Raw genomic sequence first — 20517 nt, 5'->3', positions numbered from 1 at the left:
GGCTGTCAGTACCTCTACCATAGCAACCTTTTGCAACAGTCACTCTTATTTTATTTTAGTCTGTGGAAAGAAAGAAAGTAGAACCATAAACTGTGTCTAGAAGAATAAATGTGAAAAAAAAGATTTATTTTTATTGATACATTCATATATAAATATATATATATGAATCTCCCTCTGTTTATATATATATATATATATATATAAGTGCACAATGTCAAAAGCTCTGATCATTGTCAACAACTGCTTTTAGGGGAATTAACTTCATACAGGCAAAATGGTGGGATAAACACTAACTTGACAGCATTTGAACTTGCACTACAATGCCAACGTTCACATATGTAAACTGATACACAATTTAGATCAACTATGGCATTCTTCTTAATGCATATCATAGCACAATGTAGGACAAAAAAACTGACATGCACAAACACGAAAGGATTGTCTCATTGATTGCATTTAAGCTTATGCCTTTTTTTGCCAAGATAGCACTTTAAAAAAAAAAATGCAGTTTCAACATTAACTATAGACAAAGCTGTCCAAAAATAGTATTTGACAAGGGAAAAAAAGCATAGTGCCATAATATACGTACAGTTATCTTAAAAATTACTAATATGTAACTAACATCAAGTTGTTACAGCTCGTCATCCTTGAAATAAATTAGTGCTACATAAAAACCGCTTGCTACATCAGGTTTGTAATGAGATGCGTCATAAATGACAAAGGATGTGTTTCTGGGACTAAAAAAACACAGTTGCGCAGCATTTCAGTCAAACTGTCACCAATTTCCATCGGTTTCCTTTATGTAAAGTGCATCAACATAATGAGCATGGCATTAATCAAGACCAGACCCACCGGCTTCACAACTTGATTTTTCAGAAATAATCGAGTCCTGTTAAGTAAGAAATAAGTCCCACTGTGAGTTAATTCAAATGGTCTTGGTTGAGTCCTGTTGTTTACTAAGCAGGGCCTCAAGTAGACGGAGCTTTGCTTTGAGGTTCTTATACTGGCAGTACTCCTCTGCCATTGGTCCACGGTCCTCCTTCTGACAAGCCCTGTTAACAAAACATGGAAGGAAAAAAAAGATACAAACACAAGGCAAAACTTCAGTAGTTTCAAACAACCTGCAGCAGCTTCCATAACTGGTTGATAGTCCCTATGTTGCCTTACTCAGATAGCTTTGTACAGTGTGTATTGTAATCAAAAACGTGCTGTATGTACTTTGGAGGACTAACATGTACAGTACAAAGGATGTGAACAGTTCAGAGCAAACGTCTATCTCTTCGTCTCTGTGCTGTATTAACGTTAAAAATTCGTACCATTATGGAATTTCTGTTTTGGATGTTTTTTCTTTGTTTTTCACAAGGCATTGTTGAAAACCAAATGTTCCAAGTTTATTAAAAGACAAAATAAAATTCAAAAGCTAAGATGTTTGGATGTGTTGTGTGTCGTTTGTGTGTGTGTATCTTTTACCTGCCGGTCTGTGTGTAGAAATGGTCCTCAAACTCTCGAAGCGCCTGGTGAAGCCTCCGCTTCTCTAATCGTGCCGTTCTGAGGTGATCCAGTAATTCTGGTCTGTCAAGAAAGAATACAAATATTTGTTAGATATTTCTAGAATCTTAAATTGTCTGTAAATGTGTGAACTTATGACAACAAATAAGTTCAAGCATTTTAAAAAGCTTCTTGTTAAAATGTCCTGTAGCCATAGAGCTGTTGATCACACACACACACACACACACACACACACACACACACACACACACATACACACACAGTACCTGGAAGCTTCATGTAGTGTTGCCAAGGTGATGATCTGTGGCTGGAAACACTTCACCTCCTCCAGTGGGGACACAAGAGGTGTTTCAGAAATGTCTAGAGAAGACAGATGTGGCGACTCATCTAAAGACACACACCTGGGAGATTTCAGTCGGAGAGGCTGCAGCATTGGGCTTTGCTGTTTGGAATGCTCGTCATCAGAGCCCTCCTCTTCTTCCTACACACACACACACACACACACACACACACACACACACACACACACACACACACACACACACACACACACACACACACACACCATCATCATCACTAATCTGTCGTAGTTTTAACTAACTCTAGATAGATTACTGTAGATTAGATAGATAGATAGATAGATAGATAGATAGATATATATATTATGGTTCTACAGCAGCAAAATATCAGACACACAGCACACATACAGAATAATAATGAAATAATAAATAGGATAGAATACAAGAACAAATATTCAAAAAATGAAGATAAAAAGAAAATACAAAGTGGAGAATGTACAAACATATATACAAGTTGGTTTAGTATGGTACGGTACATATTTCAATTGATTAGCTACCTAGTCAAAGAACAGCAAGATCTCAGGAGTATCTGTCTTGCCATCATTTATTTGGCTAAATGAACTTAGAGGTCTCACAATATTTTGGTGTAGCTCTCATATCTGGCCACTAGAGGGCAAGAGAGACACTCTTATGTATGCCATGGTCAGTTCTATCCACACCTTATTTTATACAGTCTATGATCAACACGAGTGAAATACAGTGGGTTTGTGTAGTTCTAGAGATCCCATCATTCTTTTATTTAAAATGTAGTATTAGATGTTTACTCACAATGGTCGTAATGACTGTTGAAACAGCAGAAGAAGAAAACAGCAGCTGCTTGAGAAGACGGTAGTGATCATAAAAAGGTTTCATCAGAGTCCGCTCCTGCCTGGTACTCTGAAGATACAAACAGAAACCACTTTAGTTTTTTGGTGTTAATGCACAAATAGAAAGAACAAGAGATCACCTATGTAAGGACAAGAAGAAGAGAACTAAATTACTAAAGTGGAGCCATCAAGTAAAAAATAAGACATAAACATAAGGGAGTCATTCAGGCTGGTCTTACTGGTCGTCCGTGCAGACTCTCAAAGTAGAGCAAACACTTCTGCAGGCTGGTCTTCTCCAAAATCAGCTGGAAATGGGACATCTCCTGCACATAGAGGCACAGTGAAAACTGTTAACAGGTAATCAGTCTCTTTACTGTTACTGTTTTTCTACACACACATATTCTTCCTGCCAGCCCAGGGAATCAGACTACCAAACCTATATTACAATATTTTGTAGTGTTAAAGCATTTCTGCAATAACAACCTTGACGCTATCAGGCAGGCCCAGCTCTCGTCGTCTTTCCTTCAGTCTGTTGGTTATAATGTTGACAGTTTCCTCCACATTTGGCTTGGTGTTACTGTTATTGTTAAGTTGCTGCAGCTCAGTCCCTGTTAGTGCTGCCTCCCTCTGGTCTATGTTGGTCCTGCATGTTTCAGCTGATCGGTTGAAGTCTCCCTGCCCTTTCAGACCCCGTTCTTCTGATTGTCTCAGCTTCAGCTCTAAAAGATGACAGCAGTTCAGAAAAAAATGGTTGGGCAATGTGAATCTAAAATGTGGACTTTGGTTGTCTGGTAAATATATTGGTATTGTTGCAATAATTCAGTGGTGGAAAGCAATGAAGTACATTTATTCAAGTACTGTAAATAAATGCAGTTTTCAGACACTTGCACCTGAGTATTTACATTTTATTCTACTTCTACTCAACTACATTTATTTGACAGCTGTACTTACTTTTCAGATTAAGATTTTACATTACAACCACATGAGAAGGTTACAAAATACAATGCAATATTATTCCCAACATTTTTGTCTTGTCTAGTTTGTCCCTGGTCAAATTTTAGATGTCTGAGTTGTTAGCAGCTCCACCAAAGAGTGATTTCCCCTCTAAACCTCTCAGATGGCTTATTTAAATAACCGTTTGAGGCCCAAAGAGGTAAAGCTCTCCAATAGTTCATAGAAAAGCAAAAATTACTTGGGAACCACTCAATCAAACTAGCTGTATATAAAGTAGTTAAAACTAACTCCACCTTGACCAGATACAACAGTAAAATGGTATTAATGCATTGATGCAATCATTATTAATTAACATTCATGTCATATATGTCAGTCACAGGGGCCATTTTCTGCAGTATGAGTCTTTTACTTTTCATATTCATATTTAAAGTACATGTATGATGCTTCAGTTATTTAAAAAAACTACTACTTTCAAATCTTGCTAGTTTTTTAACATTACCATCCCTGGCTTTAAGTAATATTTTGAAATCCAGGTATTTTACACGTGAGTATTTTTTAATGTTGTATTTGCACTTTTATTAAAGCAATCTGAATACATCTTCCACCACTGCAATCATTAATTCAAGTGTTTGAGTGTGTATTTATGGTTATGTAATTGACCTTTAAGCTCCTTGCGACTCTTAATGAGCTCCATCATCAGTCTGGCCACCTCTGGATGTGCCGTCTTGTCGTTGTGAGCCGGCTGAAAAACAACAACAAACACATCAGTGACAGAAAGGGTCTCTTGCATTATGTACCTGGAACTTTTCATCATTTTAGAACATAAAAATAACAAATTCACACCCCACCAGACATGCACATATAAAAAAAAAGAAAAAAAGAAAAATCTTTCCCATGGCTCTGTGAAAGGTGGTTACTGGCTACGGAGCTTCACACTCTGAGGCAATAACTTCCAATCCAATCACGACAAGATTCCAGCTGACCAAGCAGCTTTAAATTCCTCCCTCACCTTATAGTGCTTCTCCTGTTCAAAACAATCCTCAAAATGCCTGATCCTCTTCCTCAGGCTGTGAATGTGTCTGTTGAGCACGGAGATGGACACAGAGCCCTTGTCTGGCTCTGTATGTATAGTGCTGCGAGCCCTGGACACAGAAAGATGCATACAGTTCCATGATGAAAAGGACTGACTCATGCATTTAACTATCACCTAATATTGTAGCCACTCAGAAATCCTCCAGTCTGCATCTGTACAGCATTAGTTCAAACCACTTCTCATTTGAGGCCCAGAAGTACAGTAAGAACATAAAATGTGAGACTATCACATCTGTGAGCCACAATTCCTAAATAAAGTAAGTGAGAAAACAGTTGTCTTACATGCGTATGTGCTGTGAGCACGGTGGAGAAGGGGCTGTATCAGGGTCTAGGTTGTAGCGCAGGCTGTGACTGAGGTTGGGGCAGCGCGGTGAGGGAACCGGGCAATCGCTCGTCGTAAAACAAGAGAGGAGTGGGCTGGTTTTAGGACCTGGTGGGCTCGGCAGGGTGTCATTTCCTGAAATTCCCTCAAAAAGAATGGCGGTGGAGAGGACAGGACTGGACTCTGGTGAATGAGGGGATGGGGTATGTACTTTAAGAGAGAGGACAGACAAAATATCAACTTAAATCTCTAATAATTTTGACTATTTCTCATTTGACTCTTTAAATGACATTCAAAATGTCATTTTTATATACCAAATAAAGGAGGACAGACTGACAAAACGAGAGATGTGAGAGAGGGAGAAAAAGGGTAGAGGGAGGAGGTAGGAATAAAACAAAAAGGAAGAGAAAAGGGAAACAAAAAGAAAGAGAATGAAAGAAGGACAAAATAGCTCTTTCCTATTCAAGCTACTCATGTAATATCTTTCCTAGGAAAAAATAATTTGGTCAGTCTGTGACAAATTCAGTACACATCCGAATGTTTTTTTTATTTTTAGCTATTACCTCTAAGGTTAAAAAACCCTTTCTTGCAATGTTTTTAAAGTACAGCAAGACAAAACAATGTATACAAAAACTACATTAGTGTCAGCAAAATATTACATATTATTGAATATAATGTACCAACTCATCATGTTACAGGCGGCTGTGCAGTGATGCAACAGTAACAGCATCGTACCTTGGTGCGTTGTTACTCAACTTATCAAGAAAAGACACACCCAGCTCTGGGAAATGATGACGCTCATAGCTCACTGTCAAGATTTATTGGCCTTTTTTAATTTTTTCATGCACCAAAGGAATTACAGCAGCTAGGAAAATGCTCTGAATGAAAAAAATTAATTAAATTAGATACTATAAATAATGGCACTAACACAGTATATATGAAGTGTGGCTCTTGCACTGACAGGGTTATGGGTTTGATTGTCTTACCAGACTGTGATGAGTCGACCTGATCCTGAGCTGGTGGCGACGACGGCAAGTGGAGAAGCAGCTTGTGGGTCAAATAAAGGCTCTGCTCTTCAGTGCAAAAAGGCTGTTGCTGGGCAGGTAGGTTATGCTGAGCTCGGGGGTCTACCGGTGCAGGCGCGGGTTCCAAGTCACCTTCCAGGGCTTGTAGCTTGAGGGAGGGGCTCTGGAAACAGAAGCAGAACATGGCTTCAGGGATGCAGATGGGCAGCGACAGAAGAAGTCAGAAAGATGTGTCGTAGTTTGCGTGGAGGGAGTCTTCAACGTTTCACATGCTGCTCAGGAATCTTGAAAAGTCCTGTAAAACCGTTTTACTCTCTCCTATGAAAATACATATTCTGGCACTGAAGCGTGGTTGGGCAGAGAGTTGCACGATGAGGTGAGTGGTTGTCCTTTCCCCCTGAGAAAGGAATGAGTCAGAATATAGTGAATATAGCTCTGTGAGAAGGCTGCTTTCGTGGGTGGCTAATGCACGAGGAACAAACTTCTCAAAAAACAAAAGCAAGTCTTTGATTGTCGAAGGCTCCCAGTCTATTATAAAAGCAGATAGAAACGGTCATTACAAGCAGCACATGTGAGGTCAGTAAACAGACTCCTCTGCTGTAGCTCGCCAGCCAGGCACACAACCTGCTCGACAAAAATCCCACTGAGTAAGATTCCTATCGTGCATCAGCACCCAGCGTGGGATCCCTGATGAGCAACACGCTGTAATTCCATTAGTAGTATCGCTGCGATTCCCAGATCACCGCATGTTTCTGGGTGTGTGAGTGTGCGAGAGTATATCTTGCCCCCAAAGACAATACCTAAATTCACATGGTTTTCCTTCTGACGGCATTCCCAGCACTTCTGCTGCTAAAGTGCCTCCACATGGATTATTCAACATGCATGGAAGAAGGTGGGCGGCGGGAATACCGCTCATGTTGGTGCGTGTGGTGTGGGTGTGCGCGCAAGGGAGGAGAGAGGTACTGTATATGACGAGGCGTTTCCATGGCAACGTTGTCAGACCGAGCTAAGGAGTCTATTTGATGGAGCTGCTGGGAGTCACGGTTGCCTCTGTGAGATTGTGTGTGTGTAAGTCGGTGTATACGCAATGAATTGTGATGCATGGTGAAAAATAAAATTTGTAACCGAGTTGCACCAAAATCATTCTGAGCTCAGCAGGAAGATTGGAATATAATGCAGATTCCGTTTGGGGCTCTGACATCATTCTCAGCATCATCATCAACAACAGCAGATAGGGGCTCGGCTTCTCCTTTCTCCCCCTCGTTGGCTGTTCATTCATAAAAAATAAAAAAAAACACTGCTCTGTGCGTCACGCAGAGGAGGTGGAAGGATGGATGGAGGGGAAGGAGTGAGGCTGTTATTACTGAAGCAAAACACCCACAGGCAAGCAAGCTCACACACACACACACACACACACACACACACACACACACACACACACACACGCACACACACTGGAGGTACCAGCGGTCCTGTTGTCATAGATACCCTCATCCTAAAAAAAGTGTTAATTTGTGCATCTAAAAAGACTGTGGGAAAGGAGAACTTACGTCATGGCTGCCTCTGCAATCGTGTCTGTCAGGAGAACCACTACATCCTCCTCCTCTTCCTCCTCCTCCTCCTATTCTCCCCTGAAGGAACAGACAGCATACGCACCGATGAAGTCTTATTCCCAAAGCCCACTTACTGACACACACACCAGCATGGTCACACACTCACACTCCCCCATGCAAAAATGTAGGTTACAATGACACATAGAGATATATTCTGCCCTTTTAAATCAACTTTTTCAACAGACCCAGTTATTTTTTCATCGACAGTTTCTTTAACAAAGGTAAAGACCAATATATTTTGAAGTTTAACACATTTTGAAAGTAAATCCTTTGTCCAGGTTGGATAGTAAATGACCCTAACTAATTGTTATCATCACACAGCTGTGTGACAATCAAAACTCAAAAGGGCATCCTGAGTGTATTTTGTTAGTTACTGCTCAACAAAATCTTTTTTTGGTTATGGGTTAATCACTCTTTAAATGTAGTCTATGGTTAATCTGGTAACCCTGTTGTATGATTTTTTCTGTGCTGGGAATTTAACTAAGTCAATCACAGCTGTCAATCATGACGTTTCACCCCGTTTTTATAGCATCAAATAACTAATAAAAACCAAATGTAGGGTCAGAAAAATTAACACTTGAACAAACATCAGCGTGATAAGAACTACCTAAAATTACAGAAACCATCTTTGGGAAAAAAGTGTTTGACGTACTTAGATTTTTTAGTTTGGCCCATGTCCCATCCGCTAATATTGAGGAGGCGGGATTTATGACCTATACTGCAGCCAGCCACTGGTGAGCAATCAAGATTTTTTTTGGCTTCACTCATACAGCCTATGCATCATCCCCGTCCACAAACCAATGGGTGACATCACTGCTGCTACGTCCATTATTTTTACAGTATTTTTACAGCCTATGGTAGGTGGCTTAAGGCTACAAACTCTCAGACCTGTCTATTACAGAATGAATTAATTTAAATGAGAGCCAGTGGAAATGATTAGGAGATGGCAGCCATACACTTCACAAAGACCTGTTTACCTTCTCAGATACTGTGGTTTTAGCTTCTGTCTTGTACTCTGTGCAGCACAGCATGCTGAAAAACAAAATTATGTCAACATCAGGCAAATACATTAAAATTGCATTAAATACTAGTTTGACACCGTTTCTCCCTGTGGTTCACAATCCATGTGACTTTAATACCCATTGTGCTCTGTCTGTATTCATAATCAACTGTATCAAATCTGCTCACAGGCAGGGCTGCCCAGCACTCTGTAGCTTTGAAGCCAGACAATCATCTGGCACTGCCATTTAGGTTAGGGCTTATTCATGTCTGACACTAATGAGGCATAACTGAGAAGACTTTGGTCATTTGGCTCTGTAGAGGCAGCGCAAACAAAAAGTCAGCATGCCACCATGCTAGGGTCGACCTAGTCGGAAGTACATTTTCAGGACATCTGGCGTGTGATTTTCCTCCGCTTCCGCTCTCTGTATGTTGCCAATCCCTTTACTTCGGGAAACAACAACAAACTTTGAGCTAGCAAGCTACATGCTGAACATGGCAAGTTTTGAAGAACATTTGGATTGTGCAACAAGACAGGCCTGCCTGATTCTTTCGGGGGGAATGATTGTAAAGATTTACAAAGAAATTGTTTACGGCATTTACTATCTAACTGGGACGTTTTGGGAACGATAGGTGGTGATTGCTATGGACGAAGTACACACAAAGATACACTGGTAAGAGCAAACTACGTTTAACCATGTATCCAGCTAATTTAAATAGCTCACGTATACTGTATTGTGTGAACAACTAAACTTCATTTAATATTTTATGTGCCGTTTTCTTTTGCAGGGTGCAAATGTTCCATCAACACAAGTTCCTTACAGAGACTATTTTGCAAAAATTGTGATTGGTTTAAAGAAAATGCAAACAACCCAGAGCGTTTTTTTCTCCTATCCCAGAATGTATCTGTGGTGTAGCCAGAACTATCTCCACAGTGCTGTGGAGATAGGTCTGGCAATGCGAGACTAGGTTCGACCTAATCTAGCTAGTTGGTCGTGAGCCCCTATGGCAAGTCAGTGTTTTTTGGACTGGAATCATATCAAAGGTTCTTCTCTTTGACTTGAGATTGTGTTTGAATCTTAGTTACATTTCAAATAGCTGATTTAAGAAAGTTTGACATTTTTGTTCCACTTAGATGTTTTCTGTCAAGACCAATGAACAAATGGTTGCTGCAATAAAACCAGTACAAAGCAGAAACAAAAGGAGGATAACACAACAAAATGTCATCTTGTGTAGTTCCTCTCACCTCTCTGTGTGCTGAGTCTGTGTTTTGGTGTTGCTCTGTGATTCATACACTATGCAGCAGTCTAAAGCAGATGATTTCTGCCCTACATCTTTGGAAGCCTGAAAAACAATTCAGCCCATAAATATATAACCTTCCACTCACCCGTTGAGCTAAATGGTTTTCAACTTTAAAACATTAAAAGCACAATTAAGTGCTTTGTTACTTCATTTAACACTCCACACTCCACAGAGTGTATTTTGCAGCACATGCGGGGGGGGGGATGTACAGTTTTTAATTAACTACATTTTTAGATAGAGCTAGAAATAAATATAAAAGATCATAGAAACAGTTGTCGCTGAAAGATATTCACAGCTAGAGATGTTGAGTAATAACAGATTAATAGGCTCAAAACAGGGAGAGAAACAATTGAAAGAAAGAAAAAAAAAACAATAAAACAAAAAATATGAGGGCTAAAACTAAATAAGACAAAATCAAAAATGCACACCGTTGAACAGTTGACTCTGATGGGTGAGGGAGGTGTCCTTCGATTCTTTACCTCTTCCTCTTCTTTCTCCTTTGACATGGAGGTGAATGGTGGTATCTTGTCCTGTGAAAAGGTCCTGTTGATAAAGAAACACAGTAAACTGTAGAGGAATTGTATGAATGAAAATGTTTTGTAAGTTTGAGGAGGAAGTAAAGGGCCAAATATTTTGTGTCTTCTCACCCTTGTGTGGCACATTCCAACTCTGGTGGCTTTTCCTGGAGGCTTTGGGATGGTCTGCTCTGGTGCTGGTGTTGCTCTGGCCCTTGGTCAGTGGGGCCGGAGAGCACACAGCCTGCCGCTGTACTGTCACTGCTCTGCTCCAGAGCCTCCTGGTCTGGAATCAGCTTCTGAATGTCAGCACTGACGTCACAGCTGGTATCACAACCCTGTGCCAGTGTGTCAGGACTATGGAGAGACACACAGAGAGAGAGAGAGAGAGAGAGAGAGAGAGAAAGAGAGTGAGATAGACCGAGGGGTGCACACACAGAAGGAGTGGAGTAGAAAAGGAAAATACCACTTTCTAATCATTTAATGGCTTTATTAATAAATCCCTTACTAATGCTCTATAGATCAGTAATACCGCATTAATAAATTAAATGAAAAAGTTTGGTCCAGATGCTCTGCGGCCATTTTATCCAGAAGGTAATTGGTTAAACGGTCCATTGTACTTCCTGAAGAACAAAAGGACTCGCTAAAAGACAGTGACTGTTTTAAAGCAAATGTCTCACTGAAGGAGGTCAACTGGCAGACATAGGGATTTTTCATAACCTGGCAACCCAAAATTATTATTATTATTTATTTATTTTTTTAAATCATGGTTTATTTCTGATCTATAAAACATAAGTAAAATATTTATTAACTACAATGAATAAACCCTTTATAAAGGGTGCCTCGTGAGAAAGTGGTACGGAAAAGGTGAAAATAACAAAAAGAAAGAGAGAGGAGAGACCGACAATGAAAAGAGTTAAAGTTTGAATAAGAAGGGGGGACATCAAGAAACTTTTAAAAGACACAAAATACTGATAGATAGACTTGAAGACTTTAAAGAAAGAATACAAATTACAACCAAATCAGTAGAATATTGAACAAATATTTTAAAAATGGCACTAGAATAAAACTAAAAGTCCATGTTATGTTAGTAGGAATACAATACATGTAAAATGTAACACAATAGATTTTAAGTGTATCTATCTCTCAAGGCTAACATGAGTTAAGCCTGGAATGTCCAACAATGAAACGCTGAGAAAACTGCTGGCCTCATTGCCAGGTAAAATTCAGCAGATCATGAATCAGCAGTGCTTAATCTAGTGCTACACTATGGCACAACTCATGAAGCTCTAATGAGCTGCTCCCAGTGAAAACAAGCACAACTGATTTGCCGCGACGTGACCCAAAAACAGCCCATTGGTCACGTACTAGCTGAAAGCGGTGTATACTCCAGAGCTGTAACCTACAGCAGATGGGTGAGTACAGCAGCAGCAAAAAAATTATAATTTTCCTGCTTCAAGTTTCCCTTCCTCAAGCCATCTCTATCTTACAGAGCTTGATCAGATGATGTAAAAAAATAAGACAACAGCAAGTGTAACGTGAACAATGTTGATATGCAAGATGCACACATAAGCCCCTGCTTCTCAAACCACAGATGTCTTTTTGTGTAGATAACAGCATGCTAAGAATAGTTTTATGCATTATTGACTGCTCTAAAGCAACTACAATTGTCTTCTGCGTCTAAGACCGCCTTGCATTATCTCACTCACTTGTGGAGGACTGTAGACCCATGGTTGTTGTCACTGATGCTGAAGCAGATGAGACAAGAAAACATCCTTTGCCAAACGTCTAAACTCACAGCAGTCTAGCATACGCATTTACATGTGACAGTGAGCAGCTTGCTTCTTTGAAAGGACAGAAAAAGCCAAAGACATAAAGAAAAGAGAGCATAAATGATGATGTTTCGATGGTCAACAACACGAGTGACACCCTGAGGCAGAGAGCTCACCCCCTTCAATTACCGGTGCGCACACACACACACAGACACACACACACACACACACACACACACACACACACACACACACACACACACACACACACACACATAAACTCACAGAGCAGTACTTAGTAATATAGTTGGAAGTAGGCCAAAGAGGCTAAGATAGGACAGCTCACACAAATTGACAAACGGTACACACAGCTACATACATTTCACACTCAAACACACCAGTTTAAACGCTGACTAATATGCACAACCAGAATTACTGATAAGAAGTTAAATACTGATTAAAAAACACTTGAATACATAGGGAAGAATATTCATGTGTATCGATAAAACACCGTTAAATAACATATTTCCTGACCTACATATCCAGACTTGACATGAAAATGGATCATTTTAGGAATAAATGAAATTGCTTACATGAAAGAGACATGTATTGTAAAATATTATTATTATTATTATTATTATTATTATTATAAGTAAATAGCTTCCTGAAAACCCTTTGTCCTTTTTCTTAGAATTAAATATTTTGTAACTGGTAAGAGACAGAAAACGGACACTTGTTTTGTAATCAAACCTTTTGTAGGTATAATTAGACTAGAATCAATACTGAACTGTGACGTTAGTGGGAAGCATAGACATCCAGACATGACCAGATGGAACAGCATGCAAATGCCAGGACTTTTGGAGAAAGAACATTTCAGTGACAAATCCCAGTCTGACATGTGCAGAAGAAAATAAAAGGTAAACCGAATAAAAGACCCCATTCTTTTTAGTTTTTGCCAAATTTAATCTAAGACGAACATTTTTAACAAAGGAACCATGAGAAATGTGGTTACTTCTTCTGGATCCTAAGCTGCTGCTTGTCTTGTCAGGACAATAAATAAATAAATACAAAATACATTGAGGAAAAGAGGGCTTGGACTAATAAGGACAGAGGAAAAGCTGTGTCTGTTAGATTTCAGACAATATATTAAATCTAGAAAGATAGACAGTTGGGATGATGCAGCATCTTACGCATGCTAAACAGATGAGAGTGGGAAGCGGTTAGATGAAAAATGATTGATTTTTGTTTGCCCTATTAGTACTAAAAAAAACACTTAGAAGCAATGAGAACACAAAAAACTGGCATGGTATATATTCTGCTCGAAGCTTGACACTCAGCAGGTGTGAGTGATTTTAAAGCTAAGAATCTAACATCTATAGGAGTGTCCACATGTGTCCATGATCTGAGATGATGCACACACACAAGGCACCGCATACTGCCTCAGTATTTGGTTTTATTAAACAGGGTGAGGGCAAACTAACAGACCAAAAGAGATATTTGAGAAGAGAATAAATAAATAGGAAAGCACACACGCACACACACACACACACACACACACACACACACACACACGCACACACGCACACACACACGCACGCACACACGCACGCACACACACACACGCACACACACACTCTCTGTACAGATACATTTACTGATGACTCCTTTTTAAACTGACACGTGTGAGTAGTTAAATTACAGTCTGGTCACTCTGACATCTGGCTGCCAAGCTGCTGCCTTTAAATATTTCTGTGACATTCATATCAAATGTTGGCAGTAGTTTACAAGGATTTTATTAGTAATACTTCATGCTTGTTTTTAAATAACATCTTAATGAACCTGAATTCCACCGAGGACAGATCTGTTTCATCACACTGTAAACAGAACCACAACACGTCTGCCTAAAATGACAACAACAAAGTGTCATCCCCATTAGCTTCAAGCAGAACTCCCATCCACACACAAACACAAATTAAGATACCAGACACTATACTCTACAACTATACTCACTTACATGGGTGACATCCACAAAATTAATCAGTTCACGTGAATGCCATGTCGCATGCTGACTAGGAGTGGACAAAAAACAGAAAATATATAAATGTAATTTGATGTCTGCAACCTTGTGGCAACCCACATTCACATTTTTAAATTAACATTTGAAATGAAAATAGCACATCAGCCTCCAATTTCTGAGTGGGAAAAGTTCCCCACAAGCAGATGGCAGCTAGTATGTAGATTCTGTCTGGGGGACCAATTTGCCATTGTTCCACATCTCTGCTCCTTCAAGCAGCAAAACGGTGATGGTATTTTCACTTGCCATTACACTGAAGGTCAGCCATACAAGCAATAGCACTTACTACAGATACTGGATGCCATGGTTTCTGTAGGGAGTTTTTTTTTTTTACTTTCATGAACAGAGTGCAAAAGACCTCCAGAGGTTGGCCTTAATTCCCTGTGTATGACGTCTCAGCCTTATCACCAATGATACAACTTTCAACCTGACAACTGACTAAAGATGCTGAGTACATAGAGAAATGCCACAGGGGAAAAGGTCAGGTCCTAACTATTCCCCCAGGACAGATTTATGAAGGGAAAGGCTTTTGTATAATAATACCACATGAATGTTCAGTAATAGTTTAACTGTGGTTCAGGCAGAAAATATCAGTTGCATGGACATAATCTGTCTGTCTGTCTGTCTGTCTAGTGCGGTTACAAAGTTACTGATGCTAAGGTGACGATAGTACCTGTTGAGTTGACACTGCATCCGAATTGTTTGGTGAAAAGCTCTGGTAGCTGAGACTGAAGTGGTCTCTCCCTCCATCCTCTCCACACTACTCTGCTCTGAGTGACAGCTGCTGGATCGGACCTACCAAGGACAACAAGAGTAAATACACATATACACACACCACTTTAGAAAGATAAAACTTAACCAAAAGAAACCATTTCTTTGCATTATCTATATGCATTTACTATATACAGGGTTTATATTTAATAATTTTAAAGAACTTTTTAATACCACAGAGATTGCAATTTAATTTTGTTTTCACATGAAAGACAAAAAGCCACTAGGGGCAATTCATTTATTTATTTATTAAGAGTATGAATTTATTGACACCTTTTTGTCTGTACTTCCCAGATGTATATATCAATACTTCTCCAGTAATATAATTAATCATTTAACACGACCTGGAACCAGATAAATGGACAAACTCCCTAGCTACAATGGCTAGCAGCAGCATCCGTGTTTGATACAGGTCTGACGTTGGTGACACAACTGTGGCCCTGCAGATAAAATAGTCATTGTAATTTCCCCATTGGGGATCAATAAAGAGTATAAATTATAAAAATGTGTTCTGTTTGTTGGTAAGTGCTGTGATTATATCACTTACTGTGATACTGATGTATTAAGTGTAAAAAAGACAGACCATGAAATTCAATTGGTGAATTTCTGTCATGGGAAAAAAAAACATGGTTCACCTCAAAGTGTGAAAGAGCATAGAGAGTAGGAGGAGGAGGTGAGGAGGAGGTAATCGATGTGGACACTGTGTCCTTGGCTGGGATTGGAAAGAGAACCTTCTGATGCCTCAGAAGATGGAGCAAAAGGGTATTACACACACTCTGCTCCTCCAGCATTCTGGGCCCTGCAGGAACACTGCATAAAGAAGAAAAAGGAATAGAATGTCACACATACTATGTAGCGTATATTCAAAATGGTCCTCTGGTTAGCGCTGTAACAAACATAATGGAAAAGGGTTCCATCTAGTGGAAGGAGGCATATACAGCAGTGAACTTAGACGAACTGGTCAGACTGTGTTAGATCAAAATCTAACACTCAGGAAAATAAATTTCCCACTGACCAAAATAAACAGACAGGCTGTAAAAGCTTTTAAAGCTTCACTTTGACTTCTAAATAAACTTAATAAACTTCTAAATTTCAGAGATATGTGCAGCTTCTGGTCATAACATTCACAATACGGAGGTAAGTGCCACCTCAGACCAAAATAGTCATAAACAGTCTTCACTGGCAGCAGCTATTTGTTTACAATGTACCATGCTGTTGTCGACATCCATTCAGGTTTTTTTAGGACTTATCTGATGTATACATGGTAGGTAAAAATTAACATAGCATACACCCAGGTAAGAGAATGTGAAAATGTAAGTCTTAATATATGTTTGTTTACATGGTGGGCAGGTCAATTGGAATGACAAGGACAGGAGAAGCCTGCACACATGGATTACATAACAGACCCATACGAGGGCAACAAGCTGTTAAGAGGCTTGGATGACAAATATGCTTGAGGTATTGGGCCTCACGCAACTATAACACATGCTGCATGGCAAGAACATGTGCTACAATGCCTGTCATGGATTGATAGATTGATATCAATAGTATTAAAATCTTGGAGCAATCAAAAACAAAAGAACAATTTACTTAAATGTAGTTTAAACGCTATTTGGGCTAAATTGTGGCTTTGTTCAGCTGGACATTGTTTTTTTGAACATGCATCTCTCATTCATTCTCTAATCTTTTTATTTAAACCATTATCATTCCTCTTTTTCTCTGTTGTAATGCCTGTGGTAATGCCTGCAGACCCAGACAAAAGTGCACAGGATGTTTTCCAACTCTCTGCAGCTACCACAACCCAAACCCACCCCCAACTTTTTCCAAGCCTCTGCTGCCAACCCTACACCCGCTTCTTCCCCAAGCTAAAATCATCTGACATTTTCCCTTCACATGCTGAACTTTACGACATGACTAACACCACATTCCACTGACCTGCCGTGACGTTTCAGAGAAAACAGGGCTGGCATAGATGAGACTGGGAGATCAAGGGATGGGGGAATAGTTGAAAGGGTGTTGACTGAATAGAATATGTCCTTTCCACTGTGGCAAAAACTGAAACAAAATGTCCAATTTCAAGTATGTCCCCTAGAGATTGTGTTTATTTACAGTGATGGCTGCGATCTGTAAACGGGAGAGGAGACGCAACCAACAAAATCCTGTTGATATCGGTCTCTGTCTTTTTGTGTGCCATGCTGTGCGTTATCAACCACAATCCACACCCATTTCCTTGAAGGGACAAACCTGACTCCAGCCCAACTAAGTGGTGCAGTACCAGAAACCTAGTAGGTTGCTAGTCTCATGACAAACAAAGTTGTTGTTTTTTTACATCTGGATCTGACTGACAAGCTTGAAGAGAGTCCATAACCAGTAATTGTGAAGGGAACATTTGTGCTCTCATTTGTTGAACTCTAGATTGTTCTTGATCATACCTTTGGAGAAATCGAGCTGTAGCTCTCTTCAAAACTAAGTGTGAATGTCACAAAACTGTTTGCTCAAGCTTAATGTCTGTACCCATTCACAACAGCAACTTACTGAAATATGCAAGGCCCAAAGATGGTTGCCAGATTTTCTACAGGCATGTGATTTGATTGGCTGTGAGCAGCCACTCTGGACAGGAAGTGGATGAGGTAAGACAAAATAATGAGGTTCTCATCAGGGAGGTGGCAAAGGTTTTCTCTCAGAGACTGGTTCATCTCTGCCTCATCTGCAGCTCCTAAAAAATAAGCAAAACATGAAAAAGTAATTTGAGATGGGCATTTGTCAATAGTAAGTAATAGTTGAATTTTACTGAGAAAATAAATAGTTGGATACTCAAAGCATTACTATTAAATTAAGTAATAGATAAGGCCATAGCCATGTCTATTGTTACTATACTTAGAGGAGTAGACCTGAGCACAGAAGATGACTGAGATTAATTTATACTCAAGAATGTACAATACGCTGTACACCTCTCAACTTTGTTGGTTTACACTTCTACTTGTAAGGAAATATGTGTTCCTCATTGTAGAAGACGAAGTGCTGGAGAGATGGAAACATACTAAGAAATACAGACACTGCCAATAAATTTGCTATAAGAATAACTCCCATCCCAGACGTTCTCATACTGGTTTCACTCATGTATGAAGTATGTGCTCATGTACAAAAGTAATCCCTCTCAATCATCACTTATGATTAATTACATTCATTTAATCATGTCTACAATTAAACTCTGTAAAAGTTAATGAAATTTGATACCAACAATGCAAGTCTAACATTACCTGTACCATACCTGTGAGGCTCAGAACCAGCTGCTTGCAATGGGGTTCGGGAACTACGGGAGTGGGCAGCTCCCGAAGGAAGAGTTTGAGGAGCGAGGTAACAGTGGGAACATCTCCCTCGTGCTCCAGGTCCACCCTCTCTCCGTCGTCACACCGCTTCCTCAGCTGCCTGGTCCGCACCACTGACCCACACAGGCGGAAAAGACCTCTGTGGTGCATCCCTGTGATTAGAAGTAGATTCAGTCAGTACACATACATGTGATGTTTGAGTATTGTTTTACATTGAGATAGGAAGATAAAGATGGAGGAAGTAAGGGATAAAGTGAATGAAAGAGCAGAAAGCAGAGGAGTCACAGAACAAGAGTAGCAAGGATTTGCCTCAATTACCATTCTTATCCAGGTACTCCACCATGTCTCTTAACACAAGGGGTATTCCACAGACCATCTGCCCACCCTCTTTTAGTGTTTCAAATGTAACACCAAATACACTACTGACGGCCAGTTCAGGCTCTGAAACCAGGGTGGGAGCAATGGGCTCTGGGCTGACCTTAGCACTGGGTCTCAGGATTCTCAATGAAGATGGGTCACTCTGCATGGAATGAGGACATGCAACAGATGACTTAGCTAAATACAGAAATCCAATTTTCTATCTATCACGAACCGCTCCTCCATCTAAACTTAGCTAGCTATATGAAACCTAGAAGTGTCCACTTTATTACATGATCCATGTTATGACGTAACTGACGAAAATTATACACTCAGGAGGATACAGTAGCATATTATGTCTCGATAAAACGACACGTCCAGGAATTAATGTAACCTGTTAACGTTACAACTAACAACGTTAGAGGCAACAACATGGTTATGTTAACGTTAACAACGTTATATAGGCTAACATTAACGTTAGTGTTTTGCCCCTCGGCTTAGTGCAGTTTAGTGTCCCAAATGATTTTCCAAAAACTGAGTGTCCCAATTGATGAGGGTCTTATTTGAGACAGGTTAGGGTAGCACAGGTGGTTTAGCATGTCCATAATTAATTAAGGACATTGTATGGGGAATTTGGGACACTAAACTGTACGTATACCCTGCCCTAGAGCTACTGCTCTACACAAGGTTTAGCGTTAATCGGTTAGCTAGCTAGATAACCCAATTCGAAAAAAATGAAGAATGTAATAAGATAACTTAGCAGCTAACTGCTATCCGCAGCTAGCTAAACTTACACAGAGCGACATTGAAGCGCTTGCTCCCATTTTCAGCTCACCGGACCGCCGGCACAACTCTCCATTTTTCAATTTTAACCGACGATTTTTTCCCTCCTCGATGTGATGCTCTACTCTCAGAAACTCTCGGAAAGTCCGACGCACGACGAATAATTCCAGCCATCTTCCTCACATTTCAACGTTAGGCTTACATTAAGGGAAATACAATATTGTTAAAATGTAGTGGGGTTCGCTAGTTTAAAGTTACTTCCCACCGTAATGTTAGCTCCCTTGAAAATTGTTTATGTTGCTAGTCACGTGACACACGTGTAACCATGGGGACCTGTGACAGGGGTTGCCAAGAGGTGAGTTTTTTTTTTTTGCAGGATGGTAGGGGAAGACTCATGAATATTCACTAGGGAACTCATCCCTAATTGGCTAACCCTGACATTCCCTACCCTTATGACAATATGACAACCATAACCAATCACACTCCTCTTGCCTAAACATAACCAATACCACCAGAGCAGGAAACGAGTACTAGCCATTCAGAGGGAGAGTAGAGCGGGTTCTTCCCCTACCATCCTGCAAAAAAAAAAATTCGCTGCCAGGAGAAGGAGAAGCAGACTAGCTGAGAGCTCTGGCAAGCCTTTTTAACATTTAACAGCTAGACTGGATATGTGTTGCAGATATCTGTAATTCAGTTTTGCCTAGTCAAAAAGAACATTTCAGATATCCGCAACTACATTCTTCCTATCCATAATTGTCATTTCAGATATCCACAAAGACATTCTTCCTAGGATAAATGACGTCACTTTTGACATTCATTTTTATGGGGTTTATCATTACAGATGTCTACAATTCAGTTGCGGATATCCACTATGTGAATTACGGATATCTGCAACTGGATTGTAGATATCTGTAATTCCAGTTTGAGATATCTAC

The 20517-nt window shown here is 39.9% G+C and overlaps 1 protein-coding gene across 3 annotated transcripts; it reads right to left on the bottom strand.

Moving 5' to 3' along the window:
* Positions 1–97: 97 nt before the first annotated feature.
* LOC144532218 (protein FAM13A-like) lies at positions 98–19904 on the bottom strand. Of its 3 annotated transcripts, none has more exons than XM_078272863.1 (21): positions 19594–19904; positions 18761–18962; positions 18385–18594; positions 17649–17829; positions 15749–15923; positions 15016–15137; positions 10629–10853; positions 10410–10524; positions 9926–10023; positions 8658–8712; positions 7618–7698; positions 6029–6230; positions 5003–5252; positions 4638–4770; positions 4289–4370; positions 3158–3393; positions 2914–2997; positions 2637–2744; positions 1776–1990; positions 1471–1572; positions 98–1052 (listed from the first exon to the last, which is right to left on the bottom strand). In XM_078272863.1, the coding sequence occupies exons 1-21, from the start codon at positions 19621–19623 to the stop codon at positions 926–928; spliced, it is 3033 nt and encodes a 1010-aa protein (XP_078128989.1). In that variant the 5' UTR covers positions 19624–19904; the 3' UTR covers positions 98–925. The 3 variants fall into 3 exon arrangements, with proteins under 3 accessions (XP_078128989.1, XP_078128991.1, XP_078128992.1); XM_078272865.1 differs by having other exon boundaries at positions 10461–10524; XM_078272866.1 differs by lacking the exon at positions 18761–18962.
* Positions 19905–20517: the final 613 nt, after the last annotated feature.

The sequence above is a fragment of the Sander vitreus genome, chromosome 17 (assembly GCF_031162955.1).
Source record: "Sander vitreus isolate 19-12246 chromosome 17, sanVit1, whole genome shotgun sequence".
In the NCBI taxonomy this organism is placed as follows: domain Eukaryota; kingdom Metazoa; phylum Chordata; class Actinopteri; order Perciformes; family Percidae; genus Sander; species Sander vitreus.
The sequence above is the reverse complement of the archived record's forward strand: the minus strand, read 5'-3'. Positions and strand labels throughout refer to the sequence as shown.